This window comes from Siniperca chuatsi, linkage group LG7 (genome assembly GCF_020085105.1).
Source record: "Siniperca chuatsi isolate FFG_IHB_CAS linkage group LG7, ASM2008510v1, whole genome shotgun sequence".
In the NCBI taxonomy this organism is placed as follows: domain Eukaryota; kingdom Metazoa; phylum Chordata; class Actinopteri; order Centrarchiformes; family Sinipercidae; genus Siniperca; species Siniperca chuatsi.
Window position 1 is genome coordinate 19,407,877 of NC_058048.1, and position 19,088 is coordinate 19,426,964.

A 19,088-nucleotide genomic window follows, 5' to 3' on the forward strand; every position below is an offset into this window, starting at 1 on the left:
AGATTAAAGGCTCAGAAAAGTCAAGAGCTTAAGTGTTACAAAACATAATCTGATAAAGTATTTAAAGTGATGGGGCATCGGTCTGTTGAGATCAAATTGTCTCACCGCTATTGATTCATCTGTATTAACGGATGTGTGAAAAGTTTCGTGTGGTTTTCTCAGTTTACATTAAACAAAACAGAGTCAGCCTACGCAATAACGCAAACACATTTTGAATTGTTATACATTCAGTGTTAGTTGATATATTTGACAGCTAGTGAACCAGATTCAAAGGTCATAGTTGAAAGTGTTTGACTAGTATTGACCACTTTCAGTCAGTTTAAAGACAGATAACATAATCCCAGACATTTACCAGGTTTTATGTTTCTCATATTTAGCATATTCAATGGGAGATTGGACAAAATACACAGACATACTGTCAACAACAACAGCAGCAGATCTCAGCAGGCTGAGACCCCCATAACATGCATTAATATCATCCAACACAGAGTTTCAGAGGTGGAAGAAGTACTCGAATTGTTTATTGAAGTAAAAGTAATGACACCACAATGTAAAAATACAAGTAAAAGTCCTGAATTTAAAATATTACTTGAGTAAAAGTACAGCTATCAGCTAAATGTACTTAAAGTACTGTAGAATGGCCCATTTCATACAGTAGTGTTATACAGTATGTAGATTATATTATTAGATTGTTAATACTGATGCATCATTTTACTGTTGAGCCTGAACATAAAGTAGTTCAAACAGTATAAAAGCCTCAATTTTATGAAGACAATTCTGGCTAGAATCTGCTCCCAAAGACCTTATTTTCTTAAAACAAGTGAAAAAAGTTAGTGTTAGTGCACTAAGAGAGTATTTCAACCTGTCTAAAAACAGACTGTATCTGGAGACAAGAAGTATGAGGCGTGTCGTGGCTCTGGAATTAATAAACCTGAATAAAAAACCAGCTGCAATATTCGTACCGCACTGATGCATCTTTGCACATGTTTTGAGAAAATAAAAGGGTTAGGACTCAATTATAGACTAAAATGACTTGATAAAAGGAGATTTTTGCAGGAAACAAATGTGTCATAATTTTAAACGTGATCATATGTTTTGCATGTAAAATCTGTAAAGTAACTGCAACTTTTAAATAAATTTAGCAAAAAGTCGAATATTTCCCTCTGAAATGTAGTGAAGTAAAACGTAGCAGAAAATTAACATATTCAAGTAAGTACAAGTACCTCAAAATTATACTTAAGTACAGTACTTGAGTAAATGTACTTGTAACCAGCTGTAACACAGATCTTTTTGATGTATTCAGATGCCCTCTAGAGGTCAGATGTTATAACATTGCAGCAAGAAAATAAAGAAAATACAAATGCTTGCTAATTGCAACTACATATTTACTATGATCACTGATAAATAAAACTAAATTAAAACAAAGAAATATAAATCTAATAGAGTTTCCCTTACACAAAATAAACAAATTTAACATAATGTGGCATCTTGTTTGTACAGTACATACACACATACACGCTTAAACACCTGGAAGAAGGCGTCAAAATGTGCATTAATTTCCTAATAAATCATCTTAAAACTGTACAGTTCAGAGTTATGTTCTACATTACAGACCCAGTGTGTAGGGAAAGGAAGAGGAATTATGTTGTTCAGCATGATCCATTTAATTTTTCCATTCTTGTGCAATATTTAGATAAACAGAACTGAGTTTAAGCTGCCAAAATAAAATAGTTATTTGGCTTCACACTTGTCACTACTAATAGAAAGTAAATAAATTAAGGTTTACAATGAAACTTCACAACTGGTGGAACAATTGTTGATGGTACAAAGACTAAACCTGCAATGACACGTCTACATCAGGTTCTCAGGTCCTGCAAAGGTTGCAACTCAACATGAACTTTTACAAGATTGTGATGATGTGACTCTGAAACCGATTTTGTAATAAATAAAATGTTATAAAACCATGAAATGTGAATCTATATCTTATCACCCACACACTGGGTGCCTTTGAGATTCTTGAAAGAGCTACAAGCTCGAACCATTGCAGGAATAAATAATCCCACAATGCTGCAATGTGGTTTGCAGATTTCCAGTTTCTAATTAAAGTTATTGTTTTTTGATCCAGCGCCTCTTTCTAGGTTTGTTCATGCCTTTTAGATCCTATACGTGAAGAAATTAAGTGTGTACTAATACCATCAGCTTGTGAGGAGACATAGTAACATAACAAGACTATCTATGGCTTCTAACAAATAAGACACAGTGGTCCGGCTTTTGTTTGTTCCTGCAACACACTAAAAAATAAATATCTTCAACTGTCAGAAACTGTGCAACACTTACAAGTTTAGCACCCCCCCTCCCCCCCTCCATGAGAGTCCTAACATGCAACCCCATAGGGACACGCTGCTGCTTCTATTTCAGGGCCTGCTGAGATTGACAAAAAGTAGGCCTGCCATGGCCAGCAGCATCGCAACAGTCATCTCCATAATTTTCTGCTGCCTCCACCTGCTAAGATTCTCCTTCTGCTTCTCCTGCATGCGCTGCTTCCTGGCTCTCATGTCCCTCTCCCTCCGCAGCTGCTCCCCGTAGTGAGCCTGATAAAAGGCGTCAAAATCAAACATGGTCTTCCCTCCAGATTGGGAGAACCGCCTGGTTTTGTGTTGATGCTGCTGCTGCTGCAGCGGGGAGTCTGTGGATCTGCTGGTGGTCTCTTTGGAGGATGGTCTCCCTGCACTGTGAACGTCTGACTGGCTCAGAATACCACGGTCATACTTCCTTCTCAGGCTGATGTTGCCCAGCACTGTGTAGGCCTCGCTGATCTCAGAGAAGCGCTGGGTGGCCTCCTTGTTCCCAGGGTTCTTGTCTGGGTGGTAGATGAAGGACTGCTTATAGTAGGCCGTCTTTATCTGGGACTGTGTGGCAATGGGGGACACTTTGAGGATGTCGTAATAGGCCGTCCTGCTTCTGTAGAGCACAGGAACATCTTTTGAGCTGCTGTCACTCCTCCAGCTGTAGCTTCTACTAGTTGTAGATGCTTGCAGGGTATCAGGATGCAGTTTCAGACGCCTCAGTCTCATCCCATAACCTGGCCTCTCTGACCCCTGCCCTGCCAGAATGAAGATAACAGTGCAGAAAGCTCGGAGCTGCTGAGGGGACCTGAAGGTGTCAGGGCAGATGGAAACAGCTCCTCTGCTCCAGGATGTCATCCTGCCCGGCTGCAGCTTCTCCTGGAGGAGAGGCTGCAGCCTTGCTGAGAGGTACAGGGCTGTTTTATGAGCTTGTAAACTCTCTCTGGTTTGAACAAACCCGATAAAACGGGATGAATCCAGCTCCAAAGATGGGGCACAACGCAAAATCCCATTTTCCTGTTGACTTTCACTTGTTCTCACTCTGGAAAGTTTCCCTGATTTGCGTTGTGTTGTTCTGCTTTTTGACACTAGCTTAACTTCACATTGATCCCGGGCTGATTCCTGTTTTATCCGACCGTCACTGAAAGTGCAGTTTACCAGCAAAGATCCGGGACTTTCTCCGCTGCACACCGGTCGACCCTGGCTGTTTCTGAGGGCGGACAGCCGGTAAGCTCCGCTCCCCAGCCTCTGACCGACCTCTGCCATTTTACCGAGCGGAGCGGTGAGCGTGCCGGAAAACAGCTGCAGCATCCGGCTACGTCACACAACGAGGAACCAATACGAGTCAATGTTTACAGGAAGTACTCATCATACCTGACCAATCATTTTGCAGAAAAGGGGGAACTCAAGAGTTATATATTTCTTGGATAACATAGTGGTATGTAATAACAAACTTTAAAGATCGTTTTTATAGTAAAAGTACATTTATCGTTTAAACAACAATTGGTATCCCCTTTACTTCTAAAAATGAAAGAGTTAGATTTTAAAAATTTTATACGTTTTTGAGAATTAGGTTTAACTCAAGGACACCTTCTTCTTCTTCTTTTTTTAGTTGCACTTTCTCTTAATTTGATGTCATCCAGGCTTTCTAGGAAAGAAAAACATCTTCTCTTTGAAGGGAACGTTTTCACCTTTTGAAAATTATTTGCAACCTTACTTAAAATCTTAAACAGTTGGCTATAGCTATTTACTGTATAATATGCCCTGTTTGTATTTTATGAGCATATTTTGTTTTATGTAATTTGGTAATTTATTGATGAATTTATTTTTCTTGTATGTATTTTATAGATTACTACTGCTGCTGAGTTTTATAAACAGATGCAGTGCCTGTATGTTGTTTTAAAAAATGTTATTGGTTGATAAAAATAAAATACAATCTAAAAAGGAGTTTATGTAAGAACAATATGCTTTTTCACATTAATATAATACATTTTAATGATGTATTTAGGTCTCAAAGAATGTTGCAGTGAAAAATATCTACTTAGTGCACAGTAGGTGGCGATATACGCGTCTGTTTCCGCTGGGTTGCCTTTATTTAACTCGACGAAGAAGTGCTTCTTACGTCGCTTACGTGTGGCGTCATTGTTCTTCGCATGTGGACCGTCTGCTATCACAACATTTAGCTTGTTTATGAACTGATTTTACAAGTTAACTCTTCGTCCTCTCATACCGACACACATACAAGGACAACCATGACCTCCAGCTGTCGACGGCCTGAACACACAGCTCCTCCAGATGTGGTCAGTGACGCGGTTTATTGTAGTTTTCAGCTGCTAGGCTAACGGTAGTCCTGCCTGTTGCAGCAGGAGCATTTAGGGTCTTTAAAGGTCCTTCGACGCCCCTTAGATATAGTATATTAACAGGGAATTGAATATATGTTGACTAGAAGATATGCTAACTACTTAATTGTTTCTTTTTGAATACTGGAATTAGCTCTAGTATGCTAGTCTGTGTCTCATGTATTGAAGTGGGATGTTAAAGAGTTTCCCCTCGGGGATCAATAAAGTACTTCTGATTCTGATCTAATGATTAATACATTAGAGGCACAAACTGGGGCTACAGTGGAGTCAGCCGACAGCCAATGCCGTGAACTGTTTTATTGATGTGTTAATCTGATGTGATCTCATTCCCGCAGTTCTACAATGAAGACGAGGCAAAGAAATACTCTCAGAAGTGAGTCCGAGTGTCATTCGTGCATAATTTCCTGACTTGTCACTGTGATCGTAATACATCTATCTTAGCATATCTGTCAACAAATACGTTTTTTTTTCTCTAATAACGAGCAGCTTAGGTCTTTGGGAATTTAAATAACTAATAAAGACACACACTGTAGTCTCGGCTACAAATAAATCACAATAGATGCTTCTTAGACAGAATAAGAATAATGAAGCATCATGGTTTCAGTCTCCTCCGAACACTTGAATCGTGATGATTTTACTGGGATATGGGACACTATTTCATTCACTGCTGAAAGTCCCACACTCACATAAAACTCATTTGGATGAAACATGAAATCAAAGCCCACAGAGTCATTAAATCACTAATTCAAATATATCACATCATCAACTCCAATTTCCAAGTTAAGGAGACAGTTGTCTGTGGTTGTAGTGTATAAATTGACTTTCCTCTTCAAAGTAATTTTTGCAACAATTTTAAAATTCAGTTTTAGGTTGAATTTACCTTTTTAGATTAAAAAAAAGTATGCACAATTCCCTGTCTGGTTCTGCAGACTAGCTATATAGAGCGATCATTGAAGAGCGATTGCTTCAGTTGTGTTTGTTTGTTTAAGAATGCCTTTTCATTACCAGAAGTCACACATTAAACTGTAACTGAAATAACTCTGTGTTTTGTTGCTTCACAGCTCTCGAATGATTGAGATCCAGACCCAGATGTCAGAGAGAGCTGTAGAGCTTTTAAACCTGCCAGAGGGACAGCCATGCTTCCTGCTAGATGTGGGGTTAGTGAGTGACACTGACTATGTTTACATGCAGTATTACACTATTAACCTGATTAAAGCAACACTTTGAGTAAGAAATAATACAATCATTTTTTCTGTTAACCTTAACATGAATAAAGTCATAGTTTGATTAAGCATTGTCTCAATAGAATGTGTATTGAGATTATTGTTGCATCACTGAAAACATGTTTAGATATGTTTACACATCAAACTTCAACTTCTGCTGCATTTTGCTACATTAGTAATCCATCTTCTTTTATGATATGTACTCTACTATTGTGAATGTACTCTAATTTGTTGATGAAAAAATCACTTCTTTAGGTACAGTAGTTTTGCAAAAACCACAGCAGCAACATGGCATAAACATGAAGTTTGATGCTTCATACAAACTCAATGTTGCATCAATGAAAGAGTGGAAGTGTTGAAAGTATTGTAATATTCTGGCAGTGTTTGAAAATAACTCGTCACCAGTGTGGCAAATAAGACACACTTTTTATTCTCGCTTAGTTTTAACATAACCCATTGTAATATCCAGAATAATACAGTGATCTTGTGTGTTTGTGATGTGAAGGACTTAGGTGACTGTCTGTCTCTCAGGTGTGGCTCTGGTCTCAGCGGAGACTACCTGTCAGAGGAGGGACACTACTGGGTTGGAGTCGACATCAGCACTGCAATGCTGGGTTAGTTTGACACAGTTGCATTTAAACAAGAAGCTAAAGCTATATGATATACCAATATGATATCATTATTGTGAAATTATACTAAATATCATCTGGGATTTTGGTTCTTAATAATGTGATGTATTTTAAAGGGGCAGTGTGTAAGATTTGGCCAGAATTTTATTTTAAAACATTAAAAAAATTACCTAACCTTATCAACAGAAGGTGAAGGCACAACAGTTCTGACGTTATGTCAAAGACGTCTATGTATTGTGTTGCAGAGATATCTACTGAAATTAGCATGCTAACCTGCTAGCCCCGTCCAGTGTTGTAACACCACCTGTGCCTCGAGAGGCGATAACTAGTCCGATAGGATAGCTCAGGTAGTTCCAGCGAGTTTGCTACGTTACACAAGCTTTCTTAGCTTTTTTAGTCTAATAAATAAATAAATAAATAAAATAAACTCACATGTCAAGAAAGGAAATATATACACCTATTTTCCTTTATAAAACAGCAAAATACAACCGTACACCTTCTGAATTCATGTTTCTCTCTTTAACCGAACTAATTGCCTTGTTAACTCATAAAACACACTTTATTCAAACTCAACAGAAACAAAATAAAACTCACCAAAACCGTTTTGGTTAGTCTTTAAACTGTTACAACAATCACTAACTCTGGATTGGTCGAAATAAATCCTTAATCCACCGCGTTAGATGTGAAAAATATTCTGGCTCTACACGCTGTCGCTGTCTCTCTGATGCCCAGCCTCCCTCTCGCTGTTCTCCCGCTTGACGCCTCTCCTGTCCCCGCCTGAACCCGCCATGTCTTCCTCGTCCCCGGAGTCAGAGTCCTGGTCGGAGCCGCTGTATTCCCTGTCGTCAAACTGGCCGTTGTCAGTCCCCCTATTTTTTTCGAGTATGAATTCGACAGGTGGAGAGTAGTCTCAATTCTTACACATTGCCCCTTTTTAAATGTCATCTTTTCCTGGTCTTTAAATTTAAATTAGAGTAAAATGATATAACTTTCTGAAATGGTTAGACTCAAAAAAACTTAGCTGAAGGAAATGAACCGTTACTACTTCTACCTGCTCTGTTGTCATATTTATATCAGAGATGTGGATAAATTGCTGAAACACTGATCAAATAAACATCTTCCCTGTGACAGATGTTGCACTGGACAGAGAAGTAGAGGGAGACCTTTTAGTGGGGGACATGGGCCAGGGGATGCCTTTTCGACCCGGCACCTTTGACGGTTGCATCAGGTGAAGAACAAAGCATGCTTATGTTTAAAAAAAAAAAAGCGAGGATTTTCTCTGGATTAATTTCGAGTAATTTCTGACTCGGTTTTTCATTCCCCTTTTGCCTTATTCCCTGTCAGTATCTCTGCCCTGCAGTGGCTCTGTAATGCCGACAAGAGGACACATAGTCCTCCAAAGAGACTCTACACCTTCTTTAGTACTCTGTACTCCTCTCTGGTAAGGTTTTATCACTCTTGTTCACTTCTTCAACAAAAATTCAAGCATGCAGATACCACATTTTATGGTGAAGACCTTTACTAACTCCTCCTTGCTCTTTGTCTTTCAGTCAAGAGGCTCACGTGCAGTTTTTCAGCTTTATCCAGAGAACTCAGAGCAGGTGAAACAGCATTATGGATGGTGGATGTAAAATCTGAAGTTTTCTCCAGATTCCCTTACTCACCTTTAGTCTTCTTCTTTTCTCTAAAGCTTGAGCTGATCACGACACAGGCCATGAAGGCAGGCTTCAGTGGAGGCATGGTGGTGGATTACCCCAACAGCAGCAAGGCTAAAAAGTCAGTACCTTTCAGAAACTGTGCTTTTATTTTGACATGTTCAGCTGCAGCCATTTGCAATTGATTCCTTCTTAATAGCCTGTCAAATTAGTAGCAGTGTACTTGCAACACAAGGCTAATTAGAACAGGATGACATTCATATTGACTGTCTGTCACATTAGCCTTGGGATGAATTATCACACATTAAAAGTGTTCACCCTTTCACACACACACACATCTTTTTGTTTCCAGGTTCTTCCTGTGTCTGTTTGCTGGAGCAACAGGAGTCCTTCCCAAAGTAAGAAACCAAGGAGTTAGCGTTAGTGGATATTGTGGATGTCTGCATTTCATTTTAGCTACATTATGATCACTGTGATCTCTTTTTGTTCATTTCAGGGATTGGGATCAGAAACTTCAGACAGAGCGGTTCCAAACCAGGTCCAGTTTTCAGGACAACGGTAAAAATATTCATGGCAGACAGACACTGCCTACTCTGAGTAATCAGATTATTGTGATAGTTTGATGAATCTGTTTATATGGTTGCCATATAAGTAGCCGAGTTTGTTTCAGTCATCAGAGTTTATCTGTATTTATTTGTTTGTTGGTGCATTTTATTCAGAAAGATGTGATGAGATGCAGCCGGAGGCCATCTGAGCGTCAGATGAAAATTGTTTAAATATTTTTGTTTCTTAATGTGCTTACTGCTGAAAATTTGCATATAAATCATATTGTAGATACCTCAAATTTATGGGATTTTAACACATACATTTTAATTAATTATTTGTACATTTCTTTTTAGTTAATTGTTTGGTTCCTTTTTTTAAATGCCTAACATTTGCTGGTTTCAGCTTCTTAAATGTAAGGATTTGCTGCTTTTATCTTTTCTGATAAAAGTAGTTTATTCATTCATAGTTTTACTGAATATCTTTTGGGTTTTGGACTGATAGCTGGACAACATTAGTAATTTGAGAATTGGGCTTTATGAAACATTGGGCTCTGGGAAATTGTGATCATCGTATTTCACTATTTTTATTAACATGTTACAGACAAAACGATTAATCAATAATGAAAATAGTTGTTGGTTGCAGCCATACTTTACTCTGATTAGGATAATCCCTATTTTGTTATTGATTTGTATTTAAACAGCCTTTTACATTCCAACTTATTACTTGCCATTAGAATAGGAAGCAGGTCTTGGCCATAATAAGTGCAGGTTCAATCATACCTGCTTTGATGAAGCCAAAAGACCGAGAGAAATCTAAAAGGGTCGTTGTCCTGCCTGACTTAAACCCCTGTCTGGCAGCTTTTCCTTCCTTTTACATAGTAATGTTCATCTTGCTCCTCCTGGTTCCACAAAGAGACCGGACGTGTGAAACATTTTGCATCAGAGGCAGAGTTTTGGATGCAGTTTGTCACAAAGAACAAGGTGCATTTTAAACAAGCTAATCAGCCACATTTGTCTTTGTGAAGATGCCGGTTCAAAAACATGAAGGGGAAATCGGTGAAGAAGGGACGAGATTGGATCTTTGAGAAGAAGGAGAGGAGGAGAAGACAGGGACGGTATGTGCATGACGGTGTTTTAAACTCTTTCAGGACAAATAACTGGATGTATCTTGTGCTGAAATTATTGATGTTATAAGTAATGTAATATACATAAATCACATCTGATTAGCTGTATTCTGTAACACTTGCTGACTTCTCTCTGCTGTGTGTATGTTGGCCTGCAGGGAGGTTCGAGCCGACACAAAATACACTGGACGTCAGAGAAGACCTCATTTCTAGCTCTGACTCATGCAGCTGTGGCTTCATTAGCTCTCGTCTGTACCACCCTGCTTACAATCACCTCTGGAACTGCAGAGTGTTTGTACTTAATTTTTCAACTCTTGAATTCTAGGGATGAGATGCAAGAGTAAAATGCTATTACGGCCAATCGTTTTTATATTCGGTTGAGTGTTTGGCAATTTGTTTCTCACAAATGGTGGTAAGATTTTACTCTCCGTGTTCATGTTGGCTGGAAGATACATGGACAGACAGTGGAGACAGTTGACAGCACCATCAATGTCATAGAATTAAAACATTTTTGATAAATTATCAAATGTCACATCTTTAATCTCTGATCAGCTGTTGTATTATCTGCAGTGTTTTCTCAATTTTTATTATATTTACTGTTTATTTTCCAGAATATAGGAGAAATTGAACAGGCAACCTCCATGTATTTGTGAAAACTGTTTCACAGTCCTGAATGTTACAAACACCATCCTATAAAAGAGATATGCAAAATGATACATGCAGTACATATTCAGATTTGTGTGATGGTCCTGAACAAACTGGCAGTTCATTAAGTTAATGAAGATTACAAAAAGGGGAGAGTCGGTATGAAGAAAAAGGCGCTCACTCATAAGGGGAAAATTAAACTAAATGAACTTTGAAATAAAACAAATAAAACAGATTGCTGCAGCTACTATCACAAAGTTATTAAATTATAAACGTTTGGAATATTACTTTTTGTATATTTGATGGTTTATGTAGACCATTCTTATAAGTAGAATAGCACTCAAAAGACCTGCTGTATAATATAATAAAGATATGCAGAAAAGACTATTGATAAGGTAATTAAAATGGGTGTTGAGTCTTTATTTGCACAGATAATAAAACACTACATGAATGGATAATGAAAGTGTAAGACATGTCTAAGACGCACATAATTTTTTTTTAAACTCCTAATTACTTGCGAGGTCTTTTGCTGCTTCCATACAGTTTCCAGCGCGTGTGGCCAACAGAGGTCGCTGTGCGCTTTGGCACAATGGAAACCACCTGGGCGTCATCGCTGAACCTGCTCAATCGATCACCAAATCCAACAAAAACTCACCACTCTCACCGCCACTGTGAGGTGGTCATTCTTCTCACTCCAGCCTTCAATCTGTTAGACTGAGGTTCATAAAAAAATAAGGTGAATTAGTGCGTGTTGAGGAGGAAGTTGAGGGTGTGTAATGGGTTAACTGCGGAAGGCCTCGCCTCACCTTTTAGTGCGCGTCACCCGGCTCTGTAAAGTGGTCCCACCATCCCAGCATCCAAACCAAAGGGGGAAATCACTGCCTCTCGCCGCCGTCAGACGCGCATCCTCGCCCCGCTCGGTCTCGCATCATCCTGTCGGTCTCCGCCCCGCCACTTCATCATCTCACACATCCAGAAGACAGCGGGAACTGAAAGGAATAAGAGTGATATACCGGAACCATGAAGGACCGCATACAAGAACTTAAACATGTAAGTTAATGTTTGATTCTTTTAAACGGTCAGCCTCCACCTGTTCTGTGAATAGAGGCTTGTTGAACGCGCTTTTAGATGATATGAAAGCGCGTTGAGAAAGCACAGATCCACAGAGCTGGGCGCGCTGATTGAGCAACAGTTGTGACTCGGGGTCTGATGGAGGCTGAACTGTTCTTTATTATAGCCAACATACGCATATTGCTTCCAAGCTTTGTGTGTGTGTGTAAAGCAGGATAAAGCCCTGCTGAGATGATTGTTTCAGGTGTGTAATCAAAGTAAAAGTAATTTTCTCCTCATTCTCCAAACGAAAAATCACTTTGATCTTCCTGTTTATATTCTTTAAGCAATTTATCAGCTATTAGAGGATGTCTCTGGGACTCTAGAGGGAGTTTATAGGATAGACACTTTATGGTATTTAATCTTGATGTGCTCATTTATTTAATATTTATTGTTACATTTTATCATTATTTTGTAATATATTTAGAATATAATACTTATCCAGAAAGCGTTAGATTGCAAATTGTGTAGCCTATGTGGAAATATGTTGCCAATTTATTTGTGTGTGTGTGTGTGTGTGTGTGTGTGTGTTTCATGTTCTCATATCCCGGTGGGGACTTTAACCTGAATGCACACTAACCCATGGGGACTTGTGTCACCGTGGGGACAAAAATTTAGGTCCCTATGGGTAGAAACTGCCTTGAGGGTTAAGACTTAGTTTTAGGGTACAGGTTACAGTTAGGTTAAGCTTAGGGTAAGGGTTAAGGCTAGGCATTTAGTTGTGAGGGTTAAGGTTGTGGTAAGGGGCTACGGAAAGCATTATGTCAATGACTGTCCCCCATGGGGATAGTGAAACAAACGTGTGTGTGTGTATGTGTGTGACTTGTACTTGCTACATAGTGAGGACTGAAACACGTTTTTTTTTACCTACAGAGTGAGGACATTTTTGGAAAGTGAGGACATTTTGGCCGGTCCTCACAATTTTAAAGGGCTGCTTGAAGGTTTTAAGAATTAGGTTATGGTTATGGTTATGGTTGGGGTAAGGGTTAGGTATATAGTTGTGATGATTAGGGTTAGGGGCTAGGGAATGCATTATGTCAATGACGGTCCTCACAAAGATAGAAGTATAAGGATGTCTGTGTGTTGGTGGTAAAGTGGCCATTGTCAGATCTGGTAATTGGCAGTTGCTGCATCATTTGCACTCCAGTACTATGTACTGAATACTGCAATAACTCATCTACTGCACTGTTAACTATTTCCATAAATTGCACTACTTTATATTCATTGCACTACTGTTCTGTCCAGTCCAATTCATTATTGTACATATCCATCAGTATACTTCTGTTTATAGTAATGCCATCTGTATATAATGTCCATAGTACCACTTGTAAAATATTTTCATTATACTGCTCTATCCTGCATTTATGCACATACTTTATATCCTGCACTTGCTTATTGTACTTCTGGTTAGACCTAAACTGCATTTCGCTGACAATAAATGACAATAAAGTTGAATCTAAAAAAAAAGAAATTAAGCTGAGGAGAGAGAGGAAACAGTTTATGGCTCCTCAGTTTTCAGTGAAGGTCCAGCCTTATATGAATTGTCCACAAGGAGAGACAACCCAGCCCTGCCAACTCTGTGTGTGTGTGTGTGTGTGTGTGTGTGTGTGTGTGTGTGTGTGTGTGTGTGTGTGTGTGTGTGTGTGTGTGTGTGTGTGTGTTTGTGTTTGAGAGAGGCATGTCTCCAGCCTGCCTTGCTGCCTCCTCACAGTGCTGGAAGGATTCATTTGTACAATAGAGAGAGACAGAGAAATTGCCTAAATCTTCTTCACCAGCTTCATTCAGTCAACCCATTCAGGGTCGACAGAAATTGTCCGTCAGCTGCTGATTCTATTTTCTTTTATTATTTTTGATCATATCTTTCATGTCTGAGAAATGACTGCTGGACCGGCTCCAGCCAGACCTATTTCAGCCAATTCGGACCAAATTAAAAAGAAATACAAGTCACAGACTATTATTTCCCATCAGCACTAGATTAATATTGTTTTCCATTTACAGCCTCAAGTTAATGCAGCTTCTTGAATTTCGTGTAGATGTCTTAGTGGGTCTGGACAGCACTTTACCACAGCACAGTGTCGGATACATGTGTGATTGTATAAAAGCTCTGAACTAGTGTTCAATGGACCACGGCTGCAACTAATTATTATTTTCAATTTTGATTAATCTGTCGTTTTGTAAAATTTATTGTATCAGAAAACAGTGAAAAATGCACATACGAAGTTTCCAGGAATCAAGATTTCAAACATGTTTTTTTGTCCCACCAATAGTACAAATTCAAAGATATTTAATTTACAGTGATATAAAGCAAAGAAAAGTAGTAAATGCTCACATTTGAGAAGATGGAACAAGCCAATACTGTCGCTTAATTTACTAATTGTACTATTTTGGTCTACAAGGGACCAAAACCCTTTAAGCTCAAACTTCACTTAGAAAAATGTTGTAACTTGTGCCACTGACCCTGCTGAGATTTGGTGGTGAGAGCTCAATGGATTAGTACCAACACTTTAGATCAATTTGTGACATTGAGTGTCATTAAAGGTGTATTCAGTGATTTGGTTATAGCATCCAACACCTGAATCTAGCCTGGCAAAGTCACACCTCACTTCACATTTGTCATTAAATTAAACATTTTTGCACAAACATTTAGTTTTCGAATACATTTACTTGTGAGGGGCCAAACTAAAAGCAGCCCTGTCTCCACAATAATATGTAGCCATTTTATCTTTCTGAAAACCACCGATACATTGAATATCTACATTTTAATACGTATAATACTATATACTATATATGTGTAATCATATCAACATTTCTACAATACCTATCAAATGGAAAGTGACATAGTTTAGGGACTTCCATACATGGAGGTGGAGGGGCAGTCGCTGGTGCGATTGGTAGTCAAATGGCTGGAGTTTGCAAAAGCAGCTGAGACAGGTGTTTGAGACCACTGTTAGTTTAGCTTCTCATTTCAACTGACAAAACTGGAGATTTGTAGCCATTTTTGTGGCGACAACAGCGGTAATTTATAGCGAGGCATCAGGGACATTTTCTAGCCGGAAACCAGGTATTTATTAGTGAGCTGTCGAGACATTTTTAGCTGTATTTGTGGCGACAAAAGCAGGTATTTTAATCCAAATCATGATCTCTTCCTGAAATGTCCACTGTCTACTGTATCTATGTAGTATCTGACTTGGCTGCACACATTCAAGATAGTTAGAAAACTGATCCCTGCAGGATGGATTCTGGTTGAGCAAGACTACGTAATGGCGTCCCCAAATATCTCCCAGCTTGCTGTTGATGTTCACAGTTGAGCAGCAAATCATCAAAAGTTAATTGGAAAGAGAAATTGACTCCAAAAATTGTAACAGGTGGATAATGTGGACTGGGGTCAGACTTTTCACATTGTATTGTATTATTTTATGTAAGGGCTAGTTGAAATTTACATGACATTATTGATGAGAGCATCTGCCGAGTACCAATCTGATTCCAGTGCTCTTTTTTCCCCAAAATTTAAAATCTGTATTCCTCACTGTGTGGAACTCACTGGGGTCATTTTTATGTAAGATAACATGAACCCACGGATTGTTGTGGCACTAAAAACTGAGCCTTCAGGGGCGCCCTGGTAGCTCACCTGGTAGCGCATACCATGTATCAAGGCTGAGTCCTTCAAATCCAGCCCGGGCCCTTTGCTGCATGTCATCACTTCTCTCTCTGCTATCACTATCACATAAAATGCCAAAAAAAATCATCTTTAAAAAAACAACAAAAAAGAAAAACGGACTCTTCAGCCCGCTGTGACTTAATGAATGTAACTGATAGTGACTGATAATGACATTGACAAAAAAACTGTATTTATTGTGGATCATGATATCTGGCCAATATCGGTGCTGATACTGAACAGCGTATCGGATTGTTGCATCCCTATTTTTTTTTTCATATTTGCATTTGGATTTGCTAGTAGTTCTCATTTAGGGAAGACTTGTTCTCTCAGTTAAATGTTGTCATTATTTTTTTGGACTTCTAGTGTGAAAATATTTGTTTTGTGCTACATTTGCCAATTGCTTAAATGGGAGAAATAATTAGCTTCAAATAACATATTACAAAGATATTACATAAGCGTTAATTTTCACATACAAACAAAGCAGGGGAGCAGCAAATAGAAGAGAACTGAGCTTCACAGATTTGGTTGCTTCTGTGTCTTTGTGTGTGTTTTTGTACAGTCACACTGCAAGTTTACTCACCCATGTGCGTGTGTGTCATTTTGGCAGGAAATTGAGTTTTGCTCATATTTGCGTGAGGGTGCAGGTTCTGCTCCAACATTGCCAATATGCACATAAAGCTACTTTATGAGCTCAACACCTGCCTACAACTCTGCTCTTCCAGCAGCTCATTAGCTTGCTGCCTAAACTGACTGACAGTCTCAATAACCAAAATGGTCATACGGCCTCTCCCCTCCCCTCACCTCGTCCCATCACTCCCAGTTGGCCAAGCCGCACAGATAAGATGTGTTTGTCAGCCTTCCTCAAGCTCTGAAACCTAAGGGGACACACGCTGATGAGGTTATTACGGATTTCACACACCACAGGAACTGTTATCAATATGATTGTTTATCTCCTCATTTTTTCCTGACGTTTTATCAGCCCTGTCTTTTTTCCCTTCTGTCTTGTTGTTTGATTGACCATATCTGCCTCTTTCCCCATCTCGATCTCTTTTTAAAAATAACCCTCTCTCTTCTTTCATCCTCTCAGTAATGGGGAGTTCCACTATTAGTTCTCTTTGCTCTTTTCCTATCAGTGATTTATCAGATGACTTCCTGTCCTCCCCTACATTTTTTTCCCTTTCCTTTCTCCCTTCTGTCTTCTCTGTGCAGTTAGTCAGTGTTAGTATTGGCTCAGGCAGCTCTTTGTGAGTGTGTATGGCGGGGGTACTCACTGTCGCTGCCTGTTTGGCGTTAGAGTGACACATTAACTAGGATGGATGTGGAGCACCAACTCAGCGGCTTGTGTGTGTCTTTGACTCGCTTGTTTCTTTTCATTTTCCCTTCCCTTTTTTCTCTGTTCGAATCCATCCATCTCCCCTTTATCCACTTTATTTCATGTCCTCACCTCTTGTTCTTCTGTCCTTGACGTGATCTTGGCTGTTGACACTTCTTCAGTGACACAAACAACAGTGGGGAAAAAAGCCACTTTGGTTGCTGTTGAACTGAACACTGATCCTAGAGGGTCAGAGGTTTTATTTGTCCTTGCTCAAAGCTTTGAGCCTCTGTAAACGCTCAGATCTGTGGTGGTGAAACCAGCAGCTTTCTGGCTGAGCTCCACAGATGAGCCTTTATCCTTAAAATCAATGTTGGGGGGGAATATAGTGGTCGCAAAATGCATTGTCATCGTCCTAAATTGTCACTAACCATGAGAAAGGCATACTCACTCACAAACACATTATTCATCAACACATAGAGGCTGCATAATTGCATTAATGAGCCATGAAATGAGTGTGACCGATCTGGCATTTCACCAGGGACTTGTCTGTCTTTGCAAATGAGGTGACAGTTGCAATGATATTCGTTATCTGTTGGCTGCTAATAGATATTTTTGAAATGTGTGAATGGATGGTCCATTGAATCGTTGTGCACTACACCATCCTTATCCATACCAGTAAAGCATGAAATAAGGGTTTGTATTTATGATAGAGTTACTTGAGCTGTCTTCTACCTGTGAGATTTCCTCGAAATCAATGTGATATCAGTGTCTGCTGATGGGTTTTGTGGTCTCGACTGTGGTAAAATCTTGTTGCTTGTTCTCTTGCTTCTCATAAAGAGTAGCAGATCTCAAGGCGTCAGCTAATGGAGATCCTAAAAATAAATAAAGATGATTCTGTAATCAAACCGTCCACATCTGCTGTGGGAGAATTAGCTTTGGGTCATCTTTGTTACCGCTGCTAAAATTGAATTTGTAATGTTCCGACCTTCCCTTTCACATAATCTTATAATAGCACAGTGGTTCTTTAGCAGCACAGATAATGCCTTTTATCACAGATACTTTTTGGAGATTAAGGCTGTGTCATTATGCCCTAAGTAGCTAAAACAATCAGCTGATTAATTGATTAGTCGTTCAACAGACGATTAATCGGCAGCAACTTTGATAAGTGAATCATTGTTTATGGCATTTTTCAAGCAAAAATGCAAATCATGTCCCTACAGCTTCTCAAATACAAGGAGTTTCTGCTTTTATTTTTCTTATGTCATAGAAAACTGAATATCTTTGAGTTTTGGACTGTTGGTCAGACAAAACCAGCATTTTTTTACTATTTTTTGACATTTTAAAGACCAAAAATGAATCAACTGATCGAGAAAATACAGATTACTCAATAAAGAAAATAATGTAGTTTAAAAACATTGTTTTTTCTCTGCCCTTTTTGTCATACAGCTCTTTCATCTCTCCCTCTTGCTGCCATGATTCTTTTTTCTACACATCCTGCCATTCCTTGACATCTCTCTCTCACTCTCTGCTACATTTCCTCCATATCTACAATATAATTGTGTTAGTGGCGCATTGGTGCTGTCATAATCCTTCATAGTCGAGTTACGGAGTGAGGCGCTCTGAATATATCCCACAGGGGAATAATGATAAGGGACTGGGGTGGGAAAGGCCATGGCATAAGTGGTGACAGCAGGGCTCTTTTCTCTGCCTGTGATCTGTCATTAAAGTTCAATTGAAGCTTTACGACATTTTCTCACCCACTCCTGCAACACTGAACACTGGCCGACCACCCGCAGCTGCCTACACGCATGCAGGGCAGACAAGTTTGTGTATGAACATCCTCAACAGCATGTTATTTATGCCTTCATACCCTTACCCATCGGCCAATTTCATGCTAACAAAGGTCAGCCATCTCATCAATCCATGTGGCAGAAAGAGTTATCTCTGTAAGAATTGGCAGCTGCAGACATTTGAATTCTGGCCTGAAATTGATTAACATTGATTTGTGGAAAGACCCGCTATTATCGCATTATAAGTAATTATTTAGGCTTTTATAGTGTGGCAGTTTGTAAATTTGTATTTAGGCGTGTTTAAATGGCATAACTTTGATGATTACACTTTTAAAGGTCAGAAAGAGGGAGGCAGAGGGTGGAGAGGGATGAAGGACAGAGAGAGGAAAATGGGAGGAAGAGAGGGATAAAATCGGGGATTAACTGAGGAGGAAGATATTGCATGCGGAAGATCAAGAAGTTTAAATTAAGCAGAATAAGCTGTTTCTCTCAGGACCTGGTAATAAAACGGACACAAGATACTAACATCTAGTGTAACATAAGTGTAAGTTTAGTTAGATAAATGACTGTTGACGTGGTCTTGAGGAAGGATAATGGGACGGTAAAGAAGAAAAGACTAAATGAAGGCGTGAGGAGGGAGAGCGAGACAAAGGTAACTGAGTCCATGTTGTGTGGGCAAGCTGCTGTAA

General features: G+C 39.2%; 3 protein-coding genes and 1 long non-coding RNA gene across 7 annotated transcripts in view; 2 read left to right on the top strand and 2 right to left on the bottom strand.

The window, feature by feature from the left end:
• Window positions 1-490: 490 nt before the first annotated feature.
• Window positions 491-3,719, bottom strand: dnajc30b (DnaJ (Hsp40) homolog, subfamily C, member 30b). Its single transcript, XM_044204118.1, has one exon. The coding sequence runs from the start codon at window positions 3,654-3,656 to the stop codon at window positions 2,415-2,417; it is 1,242 nt and encodes a 413-aa protein (XP_044060053.1). The 5' UTR covers window positions 3,657-3,719; the 3' UTR covers window positions 491-2,414.
• A 736-nt stretch (window positions 3,720-4,455) lies between these two features.
• On the top strand, window positions 4,456-10,925 carry bud23 (BUD23 rRNA methyltransferase and ribosome maturation factor). The gene is made up of 12 exons (XM_044204129.1): window positions 4,456-4,645; window positions 5,041-5,078; window positions 5,767-5,862; window positions 6,460-6,542; window positions 7,689-7,785; window positions 7,902-7,998; window positions 8,108-8,158; window positions 8,248-8,333; window positions 8,565-8,610; window positions 8,709-8,770; window positions 9,783-9,872; window positions 10,040-10,925. The coding sequence occupies exons 1-12, from the start codon at window positions 4,598-4,600 to the stop codon at window positions 10,092-10,094; spliced, it is 849 nt and encodes a 282-aa protein (XP_044060064.1). The 5' UTR covers window positions 4,456-4,597; the 3' UTR covers window positions 10,095-10,925.
• LOC122879682 lies at window positions 10,926-11,474 on the bottom strand. Its single transcript, XR_006378752.1, has 2 exons — window positions 11,333-11,474; window positions 10,926-11,240 (listed from the first exon to the last, which is right to left on the bottom strand). It is a non-coding gene; the product is annotated as an uncharacterized LOC122879682 (long non-coding RNA).
• The window catches only part of stx1a (syntaxin 1A (brain)), a 62,331-nt gene continuing 54,480 nt past the window's right edge, over window positions 11,238-19,088 (top strand). For all 4 annotated transcript variants that reach the window (XM_044204125.1, XM_044204127.1, XM_044204128.1 and 1 more), the window contains exon 1: window positions 11,238-11,576. In XM_044204125.1, the coding sequence (XP_044060060.1) occupies window positions 11,547-11,576 (30 nt within the window). In that variant the 5' untranslated portion in view covers window positions 11,238-11,546. The remainder of the gene's footprint in view (window positions 11,577-19,088) is intronic.